This window comes from Podarcis erhardii, assembly GCF_964252035.2.
Source record: "Podarcis erhardii genome assembly, chromosome: W".
Taxonomy (NCBI): domain Eukaryota; kingdom Metazoa; phylum Chordata; class Lepidosauria; order Squamata; family Lacertidae; genus Podarcis; species Podarcis erhardii.
Genome location: NC_138506.1, coordinates 25,186,719 through 25,211,827, shown reverse-complemented (window position 1 = coordinate 25,211,827; position 25,109 = coordinate 25,186,719). Strand labels below are relative to the sequence as shown.

At 46.2% G+C, this 25,109-nt stretch overlaps 2 protein-coding genes across 2 annotated transcripts in view; one reads left to right on the top strand and one right to left on the bottom strand.

The window, feature by feature from the left end:
* LOC309333176 (uncharacterized protein) overlaps positions 1–25,109 on the top strand; it is a gene marked incomplete at its 3' end in the record, with an annotated part of 262,123 nt that overhangs the window by 202,633 nt on the left and 34,381 nt on the right. The gene's annotated exons all lie outside the window — the stretch shown is intronic.
* The window catches only part of LOC309333199 (FERM and PDZ domain-containing protein 3-like), a 69,066-nt gene that overhangs the window by 42,470 nt on the left and 1,487 nt on the right, over positions 1–25,109 (bottom strand). Inside the window, exons 3-8 of the mRNA XM_081846597.1 lie at positions 24,837–25,098; positions 24,616–24,718; positions 24,345–24,390; positions 24,128–24,214; positions 23,727–23,834; positions 22,931–23,062 (exon numbers count right to left, since the gene is read on the bottom strand). Of these exons, the coding sequence (XP_081702723.1) occupies positions 22,931–23,062; positions 23,727–23,834; positions 24,128–24,214; positions 24,345–24,390; positions 24,616–24,718; positions 24,837–24,984 (624 nt within the window). The 5' untranslated portion in view covers positions 24,985–25,098. The remainder of the gene's footprint in view (positions 1–22,930; positions 23,063–23,726; positions 23,835–24,127; positions 24,215–24,344; positions 24,391–24,615; positions 24,719–24,836; positions 25,099–25,109) is intronic.

Sequence of the window (25,109 nt, the reverse complement as noted above, 5' to 3'; positions counted from 1 at the left end):
GTTACTGCAGCTACCAGCAGGATGACTGGGTCGACCACCTGGCATTGGCGGAGTTCGCCTACAACAACGCGGTGAATGCGTCCACCCAGCAGACCCCGTTCCAGGCCAGTTACGGTTATCATCCACGGCTGTTTCCAGATGTGCTGCCGGCATCCGCGGTCCCGGCGGTGACGGAGTGGCTTCAAGAGCTCCAGTCCCAGCAACAGCTTTTGGTGGAGCAACTGCACCAGGCCAAGGAAGCGTACAAAGCCCAGGCCGACCGCCACCGCCAGGTGGGGCCGGAACTTCGCGTCGGTGACCTGGTTTGGCTCTCCACTCGCCACCTCCACCCCTCTCGACCTTCGCGGAAGTTGGACGCCCGATTCACCGGCCCGTTCCCTATCGTGGACCAAGTCTCTCCTGTGGCATTCCGTCTCCGGTTACCCGCAACCCTGGGTCTTCCACAGGTCCCTTCTGAGTCCAGTGGCCCCACCCGACGAGTTCCACCCGAACCGTCCCCGACCGCAGCCAGTGTTGGTTCAGGGAGAGCCTGAGTACGAGGTGGAACGCATCCTGGACTCCCGATACCGCAGGGGAAAGCTGCAGTATCTCATTGACTGGAAGGGGTACGGACCGGAGGACCGTTCCTGGGAACCAGCGGCCAACGTCCACGCACCTGCCTGCCTCCGAGAGTTCCATGCGACGTACCCCGGCAAGCCGGGTCCGGACCCTCGGTTGAGGGGGGGGCCTGGGAGGGGGGATGGTGTGATGGCCTGGGGTTCCGATTCAGAGGATGAACCAGAGGAATCCCAGCCTGCACAGGAGTCCCCACCTCCAGGGCCGGCTGAACTGGGGCAAGGCCTAGATGCTGAAGAGCCTGCACCTGTGGCAGAGCACCAGGAGCTGGCCCCAGGTGAAACCCTTCAGGCCCCAGAGGGGCTTGAGGACTCAGTGGCTACAGGTGAGCCTCCTCCAGGGCCCAGTAACCCTTCGGCCTCTCCTGATCTGCAGAGGCTTAGGGCAGAGAGGCGAAGGGAACTGGTTGCTCCCAGGAGGAGTGCTCGCCTTAAGGCCAGAGGAGGCGGGGCTCCTGGGGGCCGGGACCGCCCCTGGCCTTAGAAGAGGATAAAAGCCCAGTCAGCCCGGTCCCAGGTTGCGGGAGCAACGTCGTTGTTGGCTTTGGACCTTCCTGTGTTCCTGATCCCTGCTTGGCCTCCTGTTCCTGACCATCCGGTGCTCCTGTTCCCTGCTCGGCCTCCTGTTCCTGACCATCCGGTGTTCCTGTTCCCTGCTCGGCCTCCTGTTCCAGCGTTCCTGTTCCCCGCCCGGCTCTCCGCCTCGGACCTCGCCCCTCTTCGTGTGGACTCAGACTACGCTCACGGTACCTTTCCCCCGGGTCCAGCACAACCCCTTCCAAAGTCCCCCTCATCCCTTTTTGTTCCTCTCTCAATTCTCCTATCTCCTCTTTGGTCTTTTCCAATTTATCTACTTTGGTTACCAACCTTGTCACCCAGTATCCCAAATTATTCTTTCAAAACTCTGTTGGAGTTTTCAATATCTCTATGGACTGTTAGTTTCTGTTTTGCCACTGTGCAGCTGCTTAGAGTCACAAGGCTCTGTTTACATTCCAGAGACAGTCCAGGCTGTTGGAAGTCTCACAGGAGACGGGAGATGGGATGTGACGTTAGTGGTTTCCTGTTCCTTTGTTGTTCAGTTGCTCCCTGCTTCCACAGAGAGAGAGGATGTATATTTCTTTGCTGTCTGCGTAGTAAGAAATAAAGCATAGTGATGTAGCCACAAATCTCATCACTTCCCTGTGCTGGAAACTCTGCTGAACGGGAATGTTCCTGAGGCCTCATCAAAGGCTCAGGTCGTTAATTATCGCCGGAGGCAATTCTGAAGGACTCGGCCGGAGGAAAATGAGCTTTATCAGCTTGGCCGAGCGGAGATCCCGACATGGACTTGTTCAATCAACGTTTGATTAGATTTTTGCATGTCACTATGGACCTGTTGTGTAAAATTTTGCATCGATTGAACCATTTCTTTCCTGAATTCCAAAAGTTGCTGTGCAAGCAAGTCTGTCTGTTCTCCCCCCCCCCCCCAAATCAGGCATTTCTTCTTGAACACTTGCCCGTCTAGTTGCAGCCGCAGCTGCAGCCTTTCTAGTTCCTGCTCCTTCCTTCCCCGCCATCTCTATATCAGTTGGTTCCCAGTATTATTTAAGCTATTCAAGGTCACTCCTGCCAGTTCCAACTCTGTAACCGTGAGATTGTTTCCCCCCTTTCAGACTTGTTTTCCAGTTTCTCTTTCCCCTTTGTCTACCTTCTCCCTCCACACAGCAGCAAATATTACAGTCATACAATATCACAAAAAAATAGCAAAGAGGAGGAAGAGCATCCATTAAAATTGAAAAACTTAAAATATACAGTTATAAGGGAGAAACAAAATAAAAATAAAAATTGAAAGGTCCAATAAAGAGAGGTCAACACAGTACTATTCCAGTTTTATGTCTTTAAAGGCAAAGTTGCACTTGATTTGTGCTTATCTGCTTGTCTTGTCCCAAACAGTGGTGATTTGCAATAGTTCCAGGAATTGTATCTCCACTTTAATCTTTACTGTAATCCCATGGCAAATTGGTTTGATGTTTAAATCACAAGTATGCTGGAGTTCCAGTTGGCACGTCTTTCTTGGCAGGTGCTTATAAGGGGGCAATGAGGTTACTTTGAGAGCTAATCCAGGCTCTTTCCCACTTCCTGAGGTATCCCCTCAATAGTGCCAAGAGTTCCCTGCTAGCTCCCCCTTGTACCTCCAAACCCCAAAATTTGGAATTTTTCCTTTCCATTTTTATCTTCTGCACCAATTTCCAAAAGACTGTTCAAATTCCTCCAGCTAACATCTTCTTTTAATCCCAAAGGACAGCTTGATACAATGGTTTTTAACTTGTATACAAAAGAAGGGAACAGTTCCCAAAGTCAGAGCCAATTTGTAACTAAGTCTCCATGGCTGTAAGCAGTTCTTTGTCTCCCATTCACAAAAACGTCTCTTGCAGAGCCAGTCCACAGAAATCAGAAGCTGACTTCCTGTTTGGCTTCTGTTTCACCAAATTAATTAATTTAAGCCCAATTTTTTTCTTTAGTAACTTTATTTGGCTTTTACCTCTAATTGGAAGACCCGCTGCTTCTGGTGGCGGAATGTGGCTTCGGCAATAAAGTGCACTGGAACCGTGAGCAGATTCAAGCCTCTTCCCTTTCCCCCACGCGTGAAGCAGCAAGCAGGGGGGTTTCGGGGGCGAGTTTCTCCGCTTCTGATGGACCCCTGGGATCCCCACTCTTCCGTGGGGGGGGTTCAGGGGTGTACTGAGCCCCGGCGGTCACCCTCAAGCTCTATTTACCTTAAACCGTGCCGTCTCTTAAGCAGACGACACTGAGTTCATCGTCATTTCCTCCTCAGTGAACCGGAAGTGCCCTCCCAGATTTTAAATTGTATTATGAATCTGCCTGCTTCTGCTTGGTATGGGTCAGGGACTGGATGAGGTTGGACAAGCAAGAGGCATTAGAATTAGAAGGATATGACAATAGATTTGGCTGGCATGCATATTTATGGTATGGGAAAGGAAAGCTTCACAGACGTTTTTATAACCAATTAGGAAATCTCTAATGAGAGTATGGGAGAAATATAAAGACCTATTGGAACAAAAGACCCCTTGGTGGATTTCACCACATGAAGCATTACTGCTCAAACTACTTGGAAAGAAAGGGAAATGGCTTACATATGTTGATTTATTAAAGGACCATGAAGGAAAATGGAAAATAAGAGACTATGACGAGATTAAAGATACTTTCAGAGTTGGTTGCATTATCAACAATTATACGAAGCATATAAGGAAGATAGCAAGAAAGGATTCAGTTACATAAGATCTAGGTTTCAAATAGAAGTGATCGAAGGGAAAGTGAAACTATTGAAGGCCACATACAGCTTACTGCTAAAATGGGAGACAAAAGATGAAGAGGTAAAATCAGTCATGATCAAATGGGCACAAGAAGTAGGTCACAACATTATGATGGAAGATTGGGAAACACTATGGAAAATTTACAGATTGTTCTTTGTTGAAAGAGAATTATATGAAGATGATGTATAGATGGTATATGACACCAGTGCAGTTAGGGAAAATGTACAAAACTAGTTCAAATATATGTTGGAAGTGTAAAGAAAAGGAGGGGACATTTTACTGTATGTGGTGGGATTGTAATGAAATTAAATTTTTGGGGGAAATGATATACAATGAATTGAAGAAAATGTTTCATCTAATATTTGTTAAAAAACCTGAAGCATTTCTGTTAGGGATTGTAGGAAAAGACCTGCCAAAGAAGCTGAAAAATATTTTTATTTATGCAACAACGGCGGCGACAGTCTTAATAGCATAGAGATGCAAGAATGAAGAAATCCTGACCAAAGAACTGTAGCAAGAGAAACTGATGGACTATGCAGAATTGGCAAAATTGACATATAAACTACGGGACAAGGATAACTGTGACTTTAAAGATGAATGGGAAGCTTTCACAAAGTACTTAAAGATGCAACAAAGCGAATTGGACTCCTTGGCAGGTTTTGAATAAACACTCACAATTTTTTATTGATAATAACCAGTTAGACAAATCAAGGATTTATACAAATTTGTAACATGCAGAGAATCAATTGCAGATAGGTAGCCGTGTTGGTCTGCCATAGTCAAAACAAAATAAAAAAATTCCTTCCAGTAGCACCTTAAAGACCAAGGTGCATGCACACGAAAGCTCATACCAAGAACTAACTTAGTTGGTCTTTAAGGTGCTACTGGAAGGAATTTTTTTATTTTGTTTTGATGCAGAGAATAACATTTATAGAGAAACCAGAGATTGGAACTGAGGGAAGTCAAGGGGTGGGGGGTGGGGAGGGTGGGTTGTTTTATGGGAGGGAGGGGGGAAATGGGGGGAAAGTTAAGGGTGATATGTTTTAAGAGAACATGTTTTGTTCAAATTCATAATAAAAGAACTTTTTAAAAAAAGATACTTACAGATACAAAAGAAAGAGGCGGTTTTGCCCTCCCAGACCTCAAATTATGCTATGAGGCTCCATGTCTGGTATGGATCAGGGACTGGATAAAGCTGGAAAAGCAATAAGCATTCGATCTGGAAGGACATGACAACAGATTTGGATGGCATGCATATTTATGGTATTGGAAAAGGAAAGTACATGAAGGTTTTTATAACCATATACTTAGGAAATCATTAAAGAGAGTTTGGGAGAGATATAAAGATTTATTAGAACAGATGACCCCTTGGTGGCTTTCACCACATGAAGCTTTATTGCTCAAGCCACTTGGTAAAAAAGGAAAGTGGCTTATGTGTGCTAACTTATTAAAGGATCAAGAAGGAAAATGGAAATTAAAAGATTATGAGGGAATAAAAAACCATTTTCAGAGCTGGTTACATTATCGGCAACTCCATGAGATATACAAAGAAGACAATAAGAAAGGATTTAATTATACAACCTCTAGATTTCAAAAGAAAGTTGTAGAAGGGAAAGTGAAGCTGCTGAAGGGTGCATATAGTATTCTGCTAGAATGGGAAACAAAAGACGAGGTGAAATCAGTCATGATTAAATGGGCACAAGATATAGGTCATAACATACTTGTCAGGGTACTGCCATGGGAACAGGGTAGGGAAGCAGAGGGGCTGTTGGGTTACAGGGAACCTTCGAGAATCTTGCGAAGCATTTCCTCTTCCTGTGGTGAGGAAAGCCACACCTCCAGTGGGGAAGAGGGGAAAGGACCAGAGGATGCTGCTGGGAGCCTCAGCACCGTTCTTGGCCAAGCCGGCCAGGAGGTAAGCACGCTCCTTCCATTGCTCACCCTGCGCAAAGGTGTAAAAGGCAAAGAAGGAAGGAAAAGGCTGGGGATGACGAAACTCTTATGTTGGGGGAGCTCCCGGAAACAACCACTCCCGGATTCTGCTTGTGATTGAGGAAGCATGAACTTGTGGCTCTGCACTGTAAATAGTTTTGCACCAAAATAAAACCTGTAAAAGACAGGTCGGAGTCCTGACTGGTTACTCACGAGCAACCACCATTGCCATCTGACAGCAATCCGGGAGTCGTTGTGGTTGCTCGCATTCAGAGCAGAGAGAGACACGATGAGTCACCCCAAAAAGGGAGCTGCAGGCAGAGGCGCTGGGGAAGATGAGGCGCAGAACGTAACAGCCCTGGTACAGAGGAACGTGGTGCTGGAGGCGCACATTGCCAAGCTCGCAGCGAGGCTTGAGGAGCGCAGAGTGCAGGACCAGCAGGTCAGAACCACTCCAATTGGGAGAAAAGTGCCATCGCTGGTGAGCAAGTTTGGAGGGAACTGTGAGGAGAACCTGAGCTTACAGGGTTAAACAGCTCAGAGTGTGCGTCCTGCCTACTGTGGGGCGGAGAGACTTTGCGTCACTTCCGAGAGTCTCAGTCCTTTGTTCTGTTCTAGTTTCGCTTTTGTCCGGGACAGACACGTTTGTACGATGTTCCGTGATTGTGGATAGTTTCTGCTGTAAATAAACTGCTTTTAGTTTTAGTAACTCTGCGTGAGAGCCTGATTTATGCACATCGACGCACAGAAGACAGAAGGCTTAATTTCTGACCGCTGCTAGACTCTGCTTTTGCTCAGAGCTTTGGAATGCTTTTGGAATGCCTTTGGAAGGCCGGCTGCAGCAGAGGCGCGCTGGACTTTATCTCTCTGAGCAATAAATCTTCTCAGAGGAACCCCCAAGAATACCTGGCATTTAAGACTGAGATTAAATACGCCCTGGACTTGCAAAAAATGGATCTTGAAAGTGATGAAGAAAGGGTGGCATTTGTGGTTGGACATTTGGGAATGGGTGAGGCCCCTGATAGCAGCGGGGAATGATGCCCTTCAGGACTTAGCAAAGTTTTATCAGGCGATGGACGCAATGTTTACCAGCAAAATTCAGGGGTATGTCACTCAGCAGGAACTACTGACACTTAAGCAAGGGTCCCTGACTGTCTGCAGCTATTGGTCGCGCTTCGCAATGCTGGTGCACAAGTTGGGCTGGGATTTTTCGTCCGACCCCATGCAAGAGAGAAAGGGAGGGATGAAGGAAAGAAGGAAGGAAAGAAAGAAGGAAGGAAGGAAGGAAGGAAGGAAGGAAGGAAGGAAGGAAGGAGAAAGTGAGAGAGGGACAAAGGAAAGATGGAACGAAGGAAAGAAGGAAGGAAGCAAAGAAGGAAGGAACAGAGGGACGAAGGGAAAAAAGGAATGACAGAAAGAAAAAGGGAGAGAGGGACAAAGGAAGGAAGGAAGGAGAAAGGGAGGGTGGGACGAAGGATGGTAGGAAGAACAGAGAAAGGGAGGGAGGAAAGAAGGGAGGGAGGAGGGAGGGAGGGAGGAAAGGAAGGACTGAGCGAGGGAGGAAGGAAGGGACAGGACAGAGAAAGGGAGGGAGGATGAAAGAAGGAAGGAAGGAAGGAAGGGGGAGAGAGGGACAAAGGAAGGAATGAAGGAAGGACAGAGAAAGGGAGGGAGGAAAGACAGAAAGAAGGAAGGAAGGACAGAGAAAGGGAGGGAGGGAGGGAGGGAAGAAGGGAAGAAGGACAGAGAAAGGGAGGGAGGGACAAAGGAAAGAAAGAGAAAGGGAGAGAGGGAGAGAGGGACAAAGGAAGGAAGGTAGAAGGAAGGAAGGAAGGCAGGAGAAAGGAAGGGTGGGACGAAGGAATGTAGGAAGGACAGAGAAAGGGAGGGCGGAAAGAAGGAAGGAAGGAAGGAAGGAAGGAAGGAAGGAAGGAAGGAAGGAGAAAGTGAGAGAGGGACAAAGGAAAGATGGAACGAAGGAAAGAAGGAAGGAAGCAAAGAAGGAAGGAACAGAGGGACGAAGGGAAAAAAGGAATGACAGAAAGAAAAAGGGAGAGAGGGACAAAGGAAGGAAGGAAGAAGGAAGGAAGGAGAAAGGGAGGGTGGGACGAAGGATGGTAGGAAGAACAGAGAAAGGGAGGGAGGAAAGAAGGGAGGGAGGAGGGAGGGAGGGAGGGAGGAAAGGAAGGACTGAGCGAGGGAGGAAGGAAGGGACAGGACAGAGAAAGGGAGGGAGGATGAAAGAAGGAAGGAAGGAAGGAAGGGGGAGAGAGGGACAAAAGAAGGAATGAAGGAAGGACAGAGAAAGGGAGGGAGGAAAGACAGAAAGAAGGAAGGAAGGACAGAGAAAGGGAGGGAGGGAGGGAGGGAAGAAGGGAAGAAGGACAGAGAAAGGGAGGGAGGGACAAAGGAAAGAAAGAGAAAGGGAGAGAGGGAGAGAGGGACAAAGGAAGGAAGGTAGAAGGAAGGAAGGAAGGCAGGAGAAAGGAAGGGTGGGACGAAGGAATGTAGGAAGGACAGAGAAAGGGAGGGCGGAAAGAAGGAAGGAAGGAAGGAAGGAAGGAAGGAAGGAAGGAAGGAAGGAAGGAGAAAGGGAGGGTGGGACGAAGGAACATAGGAAGGAAAGAAGGAAGGAAGGAGGGAGGGAGGAAAGGAAGGAATGAGAAAGGAAGGAAGGGAGGGATGAAGGAAGGAAGGAAGGAAGGAAGAAAGGAAGGAGAAAGGGAGGGTGGGACGAAGGAACATAGGAAGGAAAGAAGGAAGGAAGGAGGGAGGGAGGAAAGGAAGGACTGAGAAAAGGAGGAAGGCAGGGAGGAAGGGAGGGAGGGAGGGAGGGAGGAAGGAAGGAAGGAAGGAAGGAAGGAAAGAAAGAGAAAGGGAGAGAGGGACAAATAAAGGAAGGTAGGAAGGAGAAAAGGAGGGTGGGAGGAAGGAAGGAAGGATGGAAGGAAGAAAGGGCAGAGGAAGGGAGGGAGGAAAGAAGGAAAGAAGCAAGGAGGGAAGGAAGAAAGGACAGAGAAAGGAGGGAGGGAGGGAGGATTACAAAAATTTTGCTACTGTATTGGCCAATAGGCAGAAGAAGGTCTTGTCAGAATATATTCATAAGGAGGGAGGGAGGGAGGGATGAAGGCAGAAAGGACAGAGAAAGGAGGGAGGGAGGGAGGGAGGAAGGAGTACAAAAATTTTGCTAATATATTGGCCAATAGGCAGAAGAAGGTCATGTCAGAATATATTCATAAGGACCAGGCAGGTTTTCTGCATGGAAGACATATGAAAGATAATATTAGGAATATAGTAGATATTTTGGAAAAGTTGGAAGCAAGAAAAAATTGTAAAGCAATGTTAATGTTTATTGATGCGGAGAATGCCTTTGACAATGTATCTTGGAGTTTCATGACACAAAATTTAGAAAGTATTGTGGTTGGTCAGGAGTTTTTAAATGGTATAAATGCGATCTACCATGAACAAAAAGGTAAAATTATAGTAAATAACGTGGTATCAGAGGAAATTAGAATTGAGAAGGGTACCGGGCAAGGGTGCCCACTTTCCCCTCTGCTTTTTATTTTGGTCCTGGAGGTCTTGTTAAGTATGATAAGGAAAGAAGAACAAATTAAAGGTATAGTAGTAGGATCCAAACAATATAAATTAAAAGCCTTTGCTGATGACTTGGTGTTGACACTTCAAGATCCAGACTCCAGTGCAGTAAAAGCACTGGAGATGATACAGGAGTTCGGACAGGTAGCAGGATTTACCGTATTTTTTGCTCTATAAGACTCACTATTTCCCTCCTAAAAAGTAAGGGGAAATGTGTGTGCGTCTTATGGAGCAAAGGCAGGCTGCGCAGCTATCACAGAAGCCAGAACAGCAAGAGGGATTGCTGCTTTCACTGCGCAGCGATCCCTCTTGCTGTTCTGGCTTCTGAGATTCTAGGGGGTCTCGAACAACACGGGGGTCTAGAGGTGTCATGAAGGCTCCGTGGACCTCGAAACCCCAAGAGGATTATCTCGGGGGACAGGTACCCGGCGGTGCTGCCGGTGCTCCCCTGTTTTTCGGACATTTTAAACCAAGTTTGAGAACAGGATTGGAGCTGCAGTACGAAAGGGAAGCAACAGACCCCGTGTTGTGAAGCCTCAGGCTCCGAGTGAAAGCGGCAAGCCTCCAACAACAATTAAGAAGCTGGGTCATAACTAAAACAACAACAGAATGAAATTAAGTTAAGGAAACCAGCGGAACAAAAGATATTATGATGTGAAAGAAGAAGGAATTCGCTTCAGCGGTAAGAGTAAACGGCGTGTCACGGAAGACTGGGAGAGGAGAGGGAGTAAGACTGTAACTGCCGAGTGGGCGTTGCGGAGAGACCTCAGATACAAAGTGTAAAAATCTGAGGCAATGGACTGATTGAAAACAGCTGAATATTTGAAAAGCGGATAGAAACATTTCTGCTCTGCCCTGGTCGGAGCACGCTATGCCAGCGACCAAAAGGGACTGTAATTTCCACCCAGTTTAGGATAAATAAGTGAGACTTTGTTCCGAGTTATTGTACTTTGTATATATCTCTCCCACCTAACGTGTTCAAGCTGAGACTGTTTCTCTTTATTATTTGGGGCGCTTGACTGACTGAAAGCTGAATTTGTTATTGAGAGGAGCGGATACGACGAGAGGTCTGGGAGGAGAACGTGAATCGTAAGAGGAGAGCTTTGGAAAACAGCAGAACCTCTCGCCACCATTACGTGCTCCATTTCCGTTCTTCTTTTAAAGCGGTACACAGCTGTAATCATCTAGGAGAAGATAACCATGGCGCCTTAAACGTTCAATCTATCGCTCCAGCAAACAGGGGGTAAACGGTTAAGTTGAAAAGAAAAGAAGATTTAAACACAGTACCTTGGCAAGACCCTATGTTCTCTCTAGATTCTGCTGCCTTCCCGTGGTGATCTCCTGGCTTAATTTTGACCCCCCCCCCATCTTCTCTGTTCCGGCTTCGAAACTCACCTCGTACCCCATCCCTACTTCCTGGAAAGTGTTGAGTTGGATGTTCCCCACCTCCTTTCCTTTTCCTTCTGTCTTGGTGTTTCCTATTTTATTTATTCTCTAGGACTCTAACCTTGAGATCCTTCTCCCTTCATTTGCTTTCTGTGATTGTAAGCGATCTATCTAACTGGTCCCCTAGCTGCACGTGGAGAGAGACTTCTTACTGAAGAGCTTCAGGGAACAACAAAGAGCTAAGAGTGTGAATGCAAATAAGGTGCCACCGTGTGGGGCCAGAAAGGAACTACATTGGAAAAACAAAGAAATTTACTAAATTATAGTTGAGCGACCCCTAGGGGTGGGAAAACTCTTTTTAGTTAATTAAGACAAATAGAAATACAAAATGAAAAAGGGGGCGGGAACGCCTGCAGAAAGGAGACCATCTAGACAAGAAAATGGGAAAGATGGGAAGGAAATTAAGGACTATGATAATTTGATGGCTGAAATAAGGAAAGAATTTAAACACAACAAACAGTATATTGAGAAAAAATTACTGGAAGTACAGGATTCATTGAATAAGAGATTAGAGGGGGTGGTGGGAGAACTAACAGTAAAAGTAAAAGATTTATCTCTAAGATCCAAAGTACTTGAAGACTCAATGAAAAGGGTTCAAAAAGATATTAAAGAAAATAGGAAAGATATGGATAGGATTAAGACAGAGGTGAAGGAGATAAATAAAATACAGGAAGAGTTACTGGATAGTGTGGCGATGACTCAAATGAGACAGAAACAATCAAACCTGAAATTTAGGGGGATCCCTGAGGAACCAAATGAAAATATAAGATCTAAATTGGTTAGAGAATTGGCAGCTTGGCTAGATATGAAGGAAGAAGACATAGGATATTCAGTAGCAAATATTTTTCGGATAAAAGCAAAATCAGCCAAAGCCAGAGGGAAGAAACTGCCAGGAGATGTCCTGGTCATGTTTAACTCTCTGGATATGAGAAATGAAGTACTAAAGTTAAACTACAACCAAAAACTATGTATTGAGGGAAAGCCAATTATTATATTTAAAGAGATTCCTTCGAGATTTCTTCATAAGAGAGATGTTTATAAAAAACTAACTAACCAGTTGAAGAAAAACGGGATCCAATATAGATGGGAATTCCCGGAAGGGATTTCATTCTATTTCAAGGAAAAAAGATTTAAATTATCCAGCTCTCTGGAATTGGAAAAATTTGCAAGAAGATATGAGAAGGAACTGGGAAGGTTGGGAGGGTGGGAGCCAGAAGGAGAGCAGATGGGGGAAGGGAGGGGTGGAGGTGAAGGAAGTGGAGAGGGAGAAGGGGAGGCAAACCTAGGAGAAGAAAAAGAAGAGGAAGAGACAGATAACAAGGAACAGTAGATTTAACTTAGATTCGACCACTTACTGATTGTATACTAAAAATGACTTTAAAAATAATCTCGTGGAATGTGAATGGGCTCAACAATAAAAATAAAAGGAACCAAATTGCTCATGTATTGCTTAAAAAGAACCTTGACATAATCTGTCTACAAGAAACTCATGTAACAAGAAAACATAAAAGAATCTTAAGTAATAAGAGATTAGGGTTGGACTTTGTAGCATCGGACAATGTCAAGAAAAGAGGAGTGGTATTATATATAAAAGAAAAATTTGATCCAAAATTAATATATAAAGACAAAGAGGGGAGAATGCTAGTGGTACAGATCACCCATCAAGGAGAAAAGATAACTGTGGTTGGGATATATGCACCCAATGACAAAAAGTCAGCATTTTATTCTGAATTAGGTAACAAATTGTTAGACTGGATGGACCAACAATTGATATTGATGGGGGACTTTAATGGAGTGGTTCTCCCAAACTTGGATAGATCAACAAGAAAACAGGAAGTGAAGGAGGGCAAACTACCGAAAGCCTTCTTCGAATTAGTGGAGAATATGGGACTAATTGATGCTTGGAGATTTAAAAACCCTACTATAAAACAGTTTACCTTCTTTTCAAATCCAAATCAAAGCTGGGGGAGAATAGACCAAATCTGGATTTCGAAGGAACTGACACAAAGAGTACTTAAGTCTGAAATTCTCCCGCAAACCTTATCTGATCATAATCCAGTATATATGGAGGTAAAAGGAAAAGATTCTAGAACATTTAGATGGAAAATGAATGAAAATCTGTTCAATGATCAAAAGATAATAAATAAAGCAAAAGAGACAATTGAGGAATATTTCAAGTGGAATTTGATTAAAGAAGAATCTCTAGAAATGGTGTGGGACGCAGGGAAAGCCGTTATGAGAGGCTTCCTAATTCAGAAAAATAGCATCTTAAAAAAGAAAAAAGAGAAAAGGAAAGAAGAAATTTTAATACATCTCATGGAGAATGAAAGACAATTAGCCATTAAACCAGGAGATGAAATAATAAAACAAAATATAAAGATGCTACAAGCTCAATTTTCCATGATAGTGAACCAGGAGATTGAATGGAGGATCAAAATGATGAAACAAAAGAACTTTGAATCTGCAAATAAGATAGGGAAATATCTGGCTTAGCAATTAAGAGAGAGGAAAAAACAAAACACGATATGTAAGATAAGGGAGGGAGAGAGGATAGTGGAGGACCCAGAAGAGATAAAGAAGATATTTCAGAAATACTATAAGGAACTATACAAAAGAGAAAAAGAGATAGATAACGAGATAGAAGATTATTTTAAAAAATATCAACTGCAACAGATCACGACTGAAGAAAGAGAATATTTAAATCAGACAATTACAGAGGAAGAAATTAGGAAAGCAATAAAGAAAATGAAAATAGGAAAAGCGCCGGGGCCAGATGGTATCTCGGCCAAATACTATAAAATACTATAAAATATTAAGTATTTCCCCAGTGCTATGTGAAGTCATGAACAATGTACTAAAAGAAAGGAGAATTCCAAATACCTGGAAAGAAGCGTATATTACCTTAATCCCTAAAAAAGATACAGATGGCTTAGAGGTGAAAAACTATAGACCGATCTCATTATTAAATAACGACTATAAACTATTCGCAGATGTGTTGGCGGAAAGATTTAAAAAAGTGCTAAATAAAAGAATTCATAAAGACCAAACGGGTTTCCTCCCTGGGAGACAACTGAAAGAAAATGTAAGAAACGTGTAATGGGATAAGGGGCTGCTTGTGTGTAAGCGTTTAAGCCCTCAAGGCTTTGCAATCAGTTTCTAAACTCTCCAAGTCCGCGGAGCCATGGGTGCATGGCTACCTCAATCGCTGGCAGAATCCGTCAGTGGGCGCTTCCGGAATTTACGCCAACATAAGAGTTCCTTGACGGAAACTCTCCTTCTGGATTCTCTGCGTGACAGTTTCCTGCGCGGAGTAGGCGTCCCCAGCGGAGGTCCTGAGCCCTCCCTGCTGTTCTCACTGGAAGTATCTTGGAGCCATTCCTCCGACTGAGTTTCTGCAGGAACTCTCCCTCTCCCCCTGCTGGTTCCTTCCTCAGCATCCGAGGGTCTCTGAGCCTCCTTGAGCCCTTCCACCCCCTGACTCTCCGATGGCAGTTCCCTGACATCCACCTCCCCTCCAGGACCCCCCTCACCCCCCATTTCCCCCTCTTCTCTGGATGGTGAGGCTGGGAACCCCCGGAAAGAATCCTCCTCATCTTCTGATGACTCGAAAACCGCTCCCCACCTACTATTGTCCTTTCTTCCCGAATACTCTTCCCCATCTGATTCTTCTTCCTCTTCCTGTCCTGATTCTGGGAACCCCTCGAACTCCTCTTCCTCGTCAGTGGTGCCAAAGTGTTCCTCCCAGAACCTAGCCAAGGGCTGAGGCTTCCTTGGGAACCTGCGATGAAACGTTCCCACTAAAACCTCATCCTTGACCGTTTCTCCTGGTACTCAGGTATTTTCGGACTCTGGTTCCCCTTCCCAGGCCACTAAGTACTCCACCTGTTTTCCCTTCCACCGAGAGTCGAGTATTTCTGCTACATGACTGTTGCGCTCCCTCTCTTCTACTTGCAGTGCCGCGGGAACCTCACCTTCACGTCCCCAAAATTCCCGCCCCTCCCGGTATGGTGATAGTAATGACCTATCGAATACAGGGTGCAGTTTCATGTTGTCTGGCAGCCGGAGTTTAAAGGCCACCGGATTGACCTGTTGTATGACCTCGAAGGGTCCCAATCTTTTCGGCCTCAATTTCTTGCACCCTCCCTTGAATGGTAACCCTTGGGTTGACAACCACACCCGGTCCCCCACCCTTATGGTCTCTCCTTCCCTTCTGCTCCTATCTGCCTGCTTCTTGTATTCTTCCTTGGCCCTATCCAAATTCATTTTGAGCTGTTGATGTATTGCTTCCATTTCTTCCACAAAATGTTCCGCTGCTGGTACGCTCCATCTTTCCCCTCCTTCCCCTGGAAAAGCCCTGGGGTGACACCCATAATTGGCCATAAAAGGGCTCATGCCCGTGGACACATTTTCCGCGTTATTGTAGGCGAATTCGGCCAGGGCTAATTTCTCTACCCAATCATTCTCTCTGTCATTCACATAACACCTCAGATATTGCTGCAGAATACTGTTTGCTCTTTCCACCTGCCCATTGGTCTCTGGGTGTCTGGCGGTCGAGAAATTGACCTCCACGTGCAATAAGCTCATGAGCTTCCTCCAGAACCTGGACGTAAATTGTTTCCCTCTGTCTGAGACCACCCTCAAGGGGGCGCCATGCAACCTAAAAATGTGTTTTACAAATAATCTGGCAGTTTCTTCTGCCATGACCGCATGTGAGCAAGCTATAAAGTGGCACATCTTGGTTAACAGATCTACCACTACCATTACCGCAGTTTTCCCCTTGGATTTCGGTAAATCCGTCATAAAATCTATGGATACTGCCTCCCATGGCCGTTCGGGAGTGGGTAATGGTTCCAGCAACCCTGCCGGTGCCGCCCTCTCCCCCTTTGCTCGCTGGCAGCGGTCGCACCCCCTTACATACTCTCGTACATCTTCCCTCACCTTGGGCCACCAGAACTGTCTGGTAACTAACCACATTGTTTTGTGTTGCCCAAAGTGCCCCGCGGTTGGGCTGTCGTGCAGTTGTTTGAGCACTCTACCCCTCAACTCCCCTTCTGGTATGTACAAGGCCCCCTTGTAATACAACGCCCCGTTCCTTTCTTCAAACCCCCCGGTGTTCTCCCCGGCTCTCCTGAGTCCTCTGAGCTTACCTTGGGCGTATTCATCGTTCTCTGTCCCTTCTACCAGTTCTCGTTGCCCCACCAATGCTGCCCCACACACCCAGTGGTCCTCGGGGATGACATGTCTTTCTTCTGGCGCTCCCTCCCCCTCCATATACTCTGGCTTTCGAGAGAGAGCGTCCGCCCTTACGTTCTCTGGACCCGGTACGTAGCGAATCTCAAAATGGAATTTAGAAAATTCCTGTGCCCATCTCACTCGTCTCTGGTTCAGTACTCGGGCCGTTCTCCAATATTCCAGATTTTTGTGGTCCGTGCACACCTGGACCTTGTGCTGCGCCCCAATTAGCAGGTGCCGCCATCTCCGAAAAGCTTCACAAATGGCGAGCAGTTCCCTGTCGTATACTGTGTAGTTCCTTTCGGATTTATTCAACTTCCGTGAGAAGAAGGCACACGGTCTCCAGTCCGACGCATCCTTTCCTGGTTGGAGCAGGACCGCCCCCACCACTCGATCTGATGCGTCTGTTTCCACCCTCATTGGTTTCTGTAGATCCACGTGCAAGAGCTGTTCTTCCGAAGTGAAAGCTTTCTTTAGTTGTTCAAACGCTTGCTGCGCCTCTTCCGTCCAGGCGAACTTCTTCTTACTACTGAGACAATCGGTGATGGGAGCCGTTAAGTGGGCAAAGTTTTTGATGAACTTCCGATAGAAGTTTCCAAACCCCAGGAACCTCTGCACGTCCTTCCTGGTTTTGGGTGTCTTCCATTCCAGTACCGCTTGGACCTTGCTGGGATCCATGGCCAATCCCTTGTCTGACAAACGGTACCCCAGGAATTCCACTTCTCTGGCATGGAACTGGCACTTCTCCAGTTTTACCCACAGCTGGTTTGCTTGCAGCCTGCTTAGGACCTCCCGGACATGCTGCTCCTCGTCCTCTGAGTAGACCAACACGTCGTCTAAGAAGGCCACACAGTTCTTATAAAGCAAAGGTCCCAGGACGTGATTCATGAAGGATTGGAAGCATGCTGAGCCCCCCTGTAAACCGAAGGGCATAACGAGATATTCAAAGGCCCCCAAGGGGGTGAACATGGTAGTTTTCCATTCATCCCCTTTCCTCATCCGTATCAAGTTATACGCCCCCCTCAGGTCCAGCTTGGTAAAAATATTTCCCTTCCTCACCCTGGTCAAAATGTCGTCAATCCTGGGCATGGGAAAGGCCACTGGTTCTGACACCGAATTTACGGCCCAGAAGTCCACGACCAGCCTGGGTTTAGTAGTGTCTTTTTTGTCCACAAAAAACACTGGACTGCCCCCCCACCGCTCTTGACTCCCTGATGAAACCTCGTTTCAGGTTCTTGTCTATGAACTCCCTTAACTCCTGCATCTCCCTGTCCGACATGGCATACAGTTTGCCCACTGGTAGCTGGGCTCCTGGGAGTAAGTTAATTTGACAGTCAAAGGGTCTATGCGGGGGCAGTCTATCTGCTTCCTTCTCACTGAAGACGTCACTCAGGTCGGCGTATTGTCGTGGTATTTCTCCCTTTTCCCCCACCGCCATTGGCCCTGGCCAATCCCTGAGTTCCTCTTCCCTTGCAGTGTTCTAGGCAATGAGCTGACCCAAAAGAGACTGTCCGCTGGTGCCATCCCACTTACGGGTCATGTAGCGCCAGCCAGCTCATTCCTAATATGATGGGCGGCCCCGCCAGGGTGGCTACATGAAATGCAATCACTTCCGTGTGCCTTGCCACCCTCATTGTCATGGGGATCGTCTGTTGGTTCACTTCCCCTCCCAGAAGTTCCCTCCCATCAATCGTTGTCACCTGCAAGGAACTACTTAAGGGCAGCGTCTGTATCTGGTGCTCTGATGCAAACTCCTTACTCATGAAATTGCAGGAGCTGCCTGAGTCTAACAGGGCTTTTATCGTGAGTGGATGTCCGTTGGGTAGCTCTAGCAGCACCTCTACGGGTAGAGCCGCTCTTGGGGGTTCAGGCTTGGGCACGTTCACTGATCCTTGGCCTGGCTGCTGTGCCCTGTCGCTGGCAGCCAGGCGTTGGCTTTTACCTGCTCCTTAACCCCCTCCTCCTCACTCCCAACAGCCCCCACCATTCCTTGCCATCCCTTCCTTTGCGGGCAGACCCTGGCAAAATGTCCTGGCTGTTGACAGAGGAAACATTTTTTGGCGCTCTTCCCCTCCTTCTTCCGCCCTTCGTTGACGTTTGAAGTTCCGCGCGCGCACGCAGCCCCAATCTCCATCGGTTCCACTGGCTGGGAAGGTTGCTCCAGCATCTCAGGAATGCGGAAATCATTCCAACGCTCTCCTCTCCCTTCCCGCTTCTCCAGAGCCCTCGCCTCCTGGCGCGCTCCAATCGCAAGCACCGCCTTGGTCAGCTGATCCATGGACTCCGGACGGGGCGCGCAGGAAAGTTCATCTTTCACTGCTGGGGCTAGGCCTTCTTCAAACAACATTTGTATCGGGTCCGAAGACAGGTCCCACCCCAATTTATGTATAAGCATGGTGAACTGTGTCCAATACTCTCAGACAGATTGATTCCCCTGTTTGCATGCCATTAACTGTCTGCGTACCACCCCCTGTTCAATCTGGCTGGAAAACATCAAGTCCATCGCGATAAAGAATTTCCTCAAGTCTTTTAAGGCGTCATTATTCGATGCCATCAGGGGCCTCACCCATTCTCTAGCCCCTCCCTCGAGGTGCCCAATCACAAAAGCCACTCTCGATTCCTCATCGGTAAAGTCATCGAACTGCAGGTTCAGTGCGTACTGCATTTCTGTCTTAAAGGCTTGGTAGCTTCTTGGGTCACCCCCGAATTTCTGTACCAACCCCAGTACCTTCCTTGCGATGGGGGTGGGTTTCCCCTGTGCATCCTGAGCCCTCCTTTCCTCGAGCCGCGCCGTTAGCAGTGCCAGCTGGTGTTCCAAAGCTCTGTTTCTCTCCTCCAGAGTTGGTCCCTCTCCAGCTCCTCCTGCTCCTCCGGCTGGGTTGCTCATGATGCCTCTCCTTAGCACAAGCAGTGTCGAAGACTGACGGATTGCTGTAATGGGATAAGGGGCTGCTTGTGTGTAAGCGTTTAAGCCCTCAAGGCTTTGCAATCAGTTTCTAAACTCTCCAAGTCCGCGGAGCCATGGGTGCATGGCTACCTCAATCGCTGGCAGAATCCGTCAGTGGGCGCTTCCGGAATTTACGCCAACATAAGAGTTCCTTGACAGAAACTCTCCTTCTGGATTCTCTGCATGACAGTTTCCTGCGCGGAGTAGGCGTCCCCAGCGGAGGTCCTGAGCCCTCCCCGCTGTTCTCACTGGAAGTATCTTGGAGCCATTCCTCCGACTGAGTTTCTGCAGGAACTCTCCCTCTCCCCCTGCTGGTTCCTTCCTCAGCATCCAAGGGTCTCTGAGCCTCCTTGAGCCCTTCCACCCCCTGACTCTCCGATGGCAGTTCCCTGACAAAACGTGATAGACATTATTGAATACCTGGACTGTTGAATAGACAAGCAGGCGGCGCTGATTTTTATTAATGCCGAGAAGGCATTTGACAATGTCTCCTGGCGTTTCATGAAAGAAAATTTAAAAACGATGGGAATTGGTGAAGGATTTAGAAAAGGTATTGAGGCTATTTACCAAGAGCAAAAAGAAGAAGAAGAAGAAGAGTTTGGATTTGATATCCCGCCTTTCACTCCCTTTTAAGGAGTCTCAAAGTGGCTAACATTCTCCTTTCCCTTCCTCCCCCACAACAAACACTCTGTGAGGTGAGTGGGGCTGAGAGACTTCAAAGAAGTGTGACTGGCCCAAGGTCACCCAGCAGCTGCATGTGGAGGAGTGGAGACGCGAACCCGGTTCCCCAGATTACGAGACTACCGCTTTTAACCACTACATCACACTGGTGTATAAGCCAAACTTATAATAAATAATAAAATATCAGAAGCCTTCCATATTGCTAAAGGGACCAGGCAAGGCTGTCCCTTATCCCCTTTGTTATTTATAACAGTGTTGGAAGTGTTTAATAAAAGGTTAAGGGAAACACCGGAGGTCAAAGGAATTAAGGTAGGAAGTAAGGAATTCAAAATAAAAGCATTTGCGGATGACCTGATATTAACAATGGAAGATCCAAAGAACAGTTTACAAGAAGCCCTACAGAAATTAGAAGAATTTGGAAAAGTGGCAGGTCTTAAGCTTAACAGGAATAAAACTAAAATGATAACAAAAAATATAACTAAGGAAGATATAGTAGAGCTAGAACAAAAGACGGGAATTACGGTTGCTAAGAAGGTGAAATATTTAGGAGTGTGGATCACAGCAAAAAATATAAATTTATATAAAGATAATTATGAGGCTACTTGGAAAGGTATCAAGAAAGACTTAGAAATCTGGGAGAGACTGAAACTTTCCTTCTTAGGGAGGATATCGGTTATCAAAATGAACGTTCTGCCCAGAATGTTATTTCTGTTCCAAACTATCCCAGTAATGAAAGGATTAAAACAGTGTAAAGATTGGCAAAGGATCTTGGCGAGATTTATTTGGCAGGGAAAAAGATCACGGATAAAAATGAAAATACTGGTAGATAAAAAAGAAAGAGGGGGTTTTTCTTTACCAGACCTGAGTCTATATTACGAAGCGGCTTGTTTAACGTGGGTGAAAGACTGGATAAAGCTAGAGAATACTGATATCTTGGATTTAGAGGGCTTCGATAACAGGTACAGGTGGCACTCGTACCTGTGGTACGAAAAGGTGAAAGTTCATAGAGGCTTTCTAAATCACATAATTAGAGGATCATTATTTCAAGTATGGGAAAGAAATAAGGATCTGCTGGAAAAGAAAACCCCATGGTGGATCTCACCAATAGATGTCCTAACTGTCAAAAAAATCAACATGGAGGGGGAAAAAGCCACCTACGAAGAACTTATCAACAAAACTGATCAGGGTATAAAACTTAAGCCTTATGAGGAGGTAAAGAACGTACTCACGGGGTGGTTGCAATATCACCAAGTGAATGATTTGTTAAAAGATGATAAAAAGAAACTGGGATTTGAAGATAAAAAATCTAAATTTAATGTGGAAGTCATAGAAGGTAAAAATAAAACACTATCTAGGATGTATGTCCTCTTACTTGATTGGTATACAAAAGATGAAGAGTTGAAGGAGGCCATGACAAAATGGGCTATAGATATCGGTCACAATACTGACTTTGTAAAGTGGCAAGAGTTGTGGAACGTAAATATGAAATTCACGGTGTGTACGGCACTAAGGGAAAACCTTTGGAAAATGATTTATAGGTGGTACCTCACGCCAGTGAAATTGGCTAAGATTTATAAACTGAAGACTAAGAAATGCTGGAAATGTGGAGAGGGGGATGGTGAGTTCTACCACATGTGGTGGACATGCAGTAAAGTAAAAGGCTTTTGGGAACTGATTTACAACGAACTTTAAAAAAAATTTAAATATACTTTTCCCAAAAAGCCTGAAGCTTTCCTGCTAGGAATAGTCGGCAAGGAAATCAAAAAAGAGGACAAAAATCTGTTTCTATATGCCACAACGGCCGCTAGAACTATGCTAGCTCAAAGTTGGAAAATGGAGTTAACACCTACTATAAATGACTGGCAGATCAAGATGATAAATTATGCTGAACTAGCTAGAATAACAGGAAGATTAAGAGACCAGGATGACCAGAAGTTTCATGAAAATTGGAACAAATATCTGACGTATATAAGAGACAAGTGTAGAACTTTGAGGACTCTGGCAGGGTTAGAATAACTCTAACAGTGTTTGGCAAATATGTAAAGGAGATAAAACACGTGACTTTAGAAACTATCTGATACTTACCAACGAAGTGAAGGGAAGTCTGAGGCTCGGCGGAGCCCAAAATAATTGTGTAATATATATATAACTCTTGTAACAGCTATGTTATATGCAACTTATGTAATCTAGATTGTATATATGTATAATCAATGAAAAACCAATAAAAATTTATCTGGAAAAAAAAGGAAGGAGAGAGGGAGGGAGGAAAGGAAGGACTGAGAAAAGGAGGAAGGCAGGGATGAAGGAAGGCAGGATAGAGAAAGGGTGGGAGGGATAAAGGAAGGAAGGAAGGAGGAAATGAAGGACTGAGAAAGGGAGGAAGGGAGGGACGATGGAAGGAAGGAAGGAAATAGAAAGGGTGGGAGGGACAAAGGAAGGAAGGACAGAGAAAGGGAGGGAGGAAAGAAGGAAGGAAGGAAGGAGGGAGGGAGGGAGGAAAGGAAGGACTGAGAAAAGGAGGAAGGCAGGGATGAAGGCAGGGATGAAGGAAGGAAGGACGGACAAAGGAAGGAAGGAAGGTAGGAAGTAAAGAGAAAGGGAGAGAGGGACAAAGGAAAGAAGGAAAGAAGGAAGGAAGGAAGGAAGGAAGGAAGGAAGGAAGGAAGGACAGAGAAAAGGTGGGAGGGACAAAGGAAGGAACGACGGAAGGAAAGAAGGACAGAGAAAGGGAGGGAGGAAAGAAGGAAGGAAGGAAAGAAAGAAAGAAAGAAAGAAAGAGAAAGGGAGAGAAGGACAAAGGAAGGAAGGAAGGAAGGAAGGAAGGAAGGAAGGAAGGAAGGAAGGAAGGAAGGAAGGAGAAAGGGTGTGTGGGGCGAAGGAAGGTAGGAAGGACAGAGAAAGGGAGAGAGGAAAGAAGGAAGGAAGGAGGGAGGGAGGAAAGGAAGGACTTAGAAAAGGAGGGAGGAAGGAAGGAAGGAAGGAAGGAAGGAAGGAAGGAAGGAAGGAAGGAGGGAGGGAAGGAAGGAAGGAAGGAAGGAAGGAAGGAAGGAAGGAAGGAAGGAAGGATAGAGAAAGGGAGAGAGGGGCAAAGGAAAGAAGGAAGGAAGGAAGGATTTCAGAGCTCTGGCAGTGGGGTTTGACTAGATGACCTCTGCTCCCTCCTGACTCACGTGGGTCAAAGGCTGCTTCTCCTGGAGGAGGAGAAACTGGTTGTTCCGCTGGGGTCTGCGGTATTCCAAGACGAGGGAAAAATGCTTAATCAGCCTGAGGGAAAGGCGATCCTGGAGGGTCGTTATCACTTCCTGGTAGTGGGGAGAGAATAGCATTTTTGAAAAGAAAAGGGGAGGGGGAGAGAAATCCCTTATTTATAGAAAGTTTCAGCCTTGCTGGCATCACCTTAATTCTGACAAGCAGAGGAAGGTTTTCTTTTTGGAATAATCAATTTTTACAGTTTTATCAAAAATGACTGATTTGGTTCTACTATTAGAAATACATAGACTGATAATTATGAAATTATGGTGAGGTTTAATAAGTTAACTGTTTGTATTTGGACAACTGTTTTGCTCTACTTTATTGGCAGGAGAAAAAGTATCATTTCCTTAATAACAATTTAATTAACTCAAACAATAACATGATAGCATATGTATCTATTTTTGTTAACTGATTTGGTTAAACAATAAATAAATAAATAAGACTGTGTTTTAGCACACATGAAAAACTTAAAACAAATCCTTCTTTCCTGATGTATTAAGAATTACGATGTATCAAGAATTAAGAATGTAACTTCAATAGAATTAAATAAATAAATAAATAAAATAGAATGTAAATTAAATACATTCCGTTGGACTAGAATGTAACTTAAATAGAAAATCTTTTTTCCTCCAAAAGCATTTTACAAGTCATTAACCACTAGGCACTGCTTCCCAGCCCCTCACTCTAAGCACTAGGCACTGCTTCCCTTTCTACCTTGACAGTGGTGCGGCTGTCAAAGGTGAAGGACTTGACCTGCCCGTTTTCGAGGAAAACCTTCAGGACGTTGGGGATGATGAGGAGGGCTTCCTTCTTCAGCATCTCCTGCGAGTGGAAAAGCAGAGGCTGGCAGAAAACTACTACTACTAATAATAATAATAATCAACTACCAGACTTTTAGAAGACATCTGAAGGTAGCCCTGTTTAGGCAAGTTTTTAGGTTTGATGTTTTATTCTGTTTTTAATCACCCAGCTGGATGGGCCGAGTATAAATAAATTGTTGTTGTTGTTGTTATTATTAATTACTTACACCTTGCCCACCAGGCTGGGCCTCCCCAGCCACTCTGAATAAAGGAGACAACCACATCCCCTCCATTACAGAACTTTCCAGAACTCACCGGCTCCGGCTCCGAGAAGCGCACCTTGGCAGGGTTGGACCTCAGCTTGGCCTTCTTTGCGGCGCTGATGAAGGCAGACTTGGGCGACTGGAAGGGGAGAAGGAAAAGACGGGCCTTGTGGGAGATGTTGGCCGCCTTCCAAGATCTCAGGCGAAAAAGCAGATTCCCGACTCGCCGGGGGGTGGGGGTTGAGATGGATGACCCCCGGGGGTCTCACCTGATGGGTTTTCAGCACGGTGAAGATGGTGGACTCCCTGGCACTTCTGCAGTGGAAAAGGAACAAAGGAGACATTTAGGGTTTCCTCAAGATTCCTGCCTCTCCGGGGGTTTGGACTGGATGACCCTCGGGGGTCCCAGCTCCCCAGGGTTAAAATTCCTCCAGAAAGAATCCATGGATTTGTAGAGGAGGCAGGGACCACCGCTCTTAAATTTCAGAAGGGTCACCCAGTCCGACCAGTGTGTCTCAAACCCGCTTCCTCCTTCCTCACCTCACAATTTTGATGAATCTCTCATGGGCGACATCACTCACATCTTTGTCACCGATGGCCCAGATCTGGTCCCCAGGAAAGAGTTTGTCCTCCGAGGGTCCACCTGCCAAAGGAAGGGGCATCTGGTGTCTGTCAGGGGGAGAGAGACCCTCAGTGTCTTCTAGTCCAACCCGCTTCCGACTCAATGACCCGACGCTGAGATTCATCCCCCAAATCCTCACCTGCCACCACAGTATGCACTACCACAGGCCTCTCACCACCGGCCACAAACCCGAACCCTCCGTCCGGGTGGCGCTGGATCGTCACCTGTTGGAAGGCCTTGGAAGGCAGCGGTCCGTATTCCATAGCATCCCAGCTTTCCTCTGGCATCACATCTCCAGCGGCAGGAGAAGACAGGATTCCAAGACGCAGGGAGGGAAGAATCCTTTCCTCAGTCTCTAGCCTAATGCACAGAGTCTGGGATGCCAGCAAGGTTGAACCTTTCTGTACAAAAG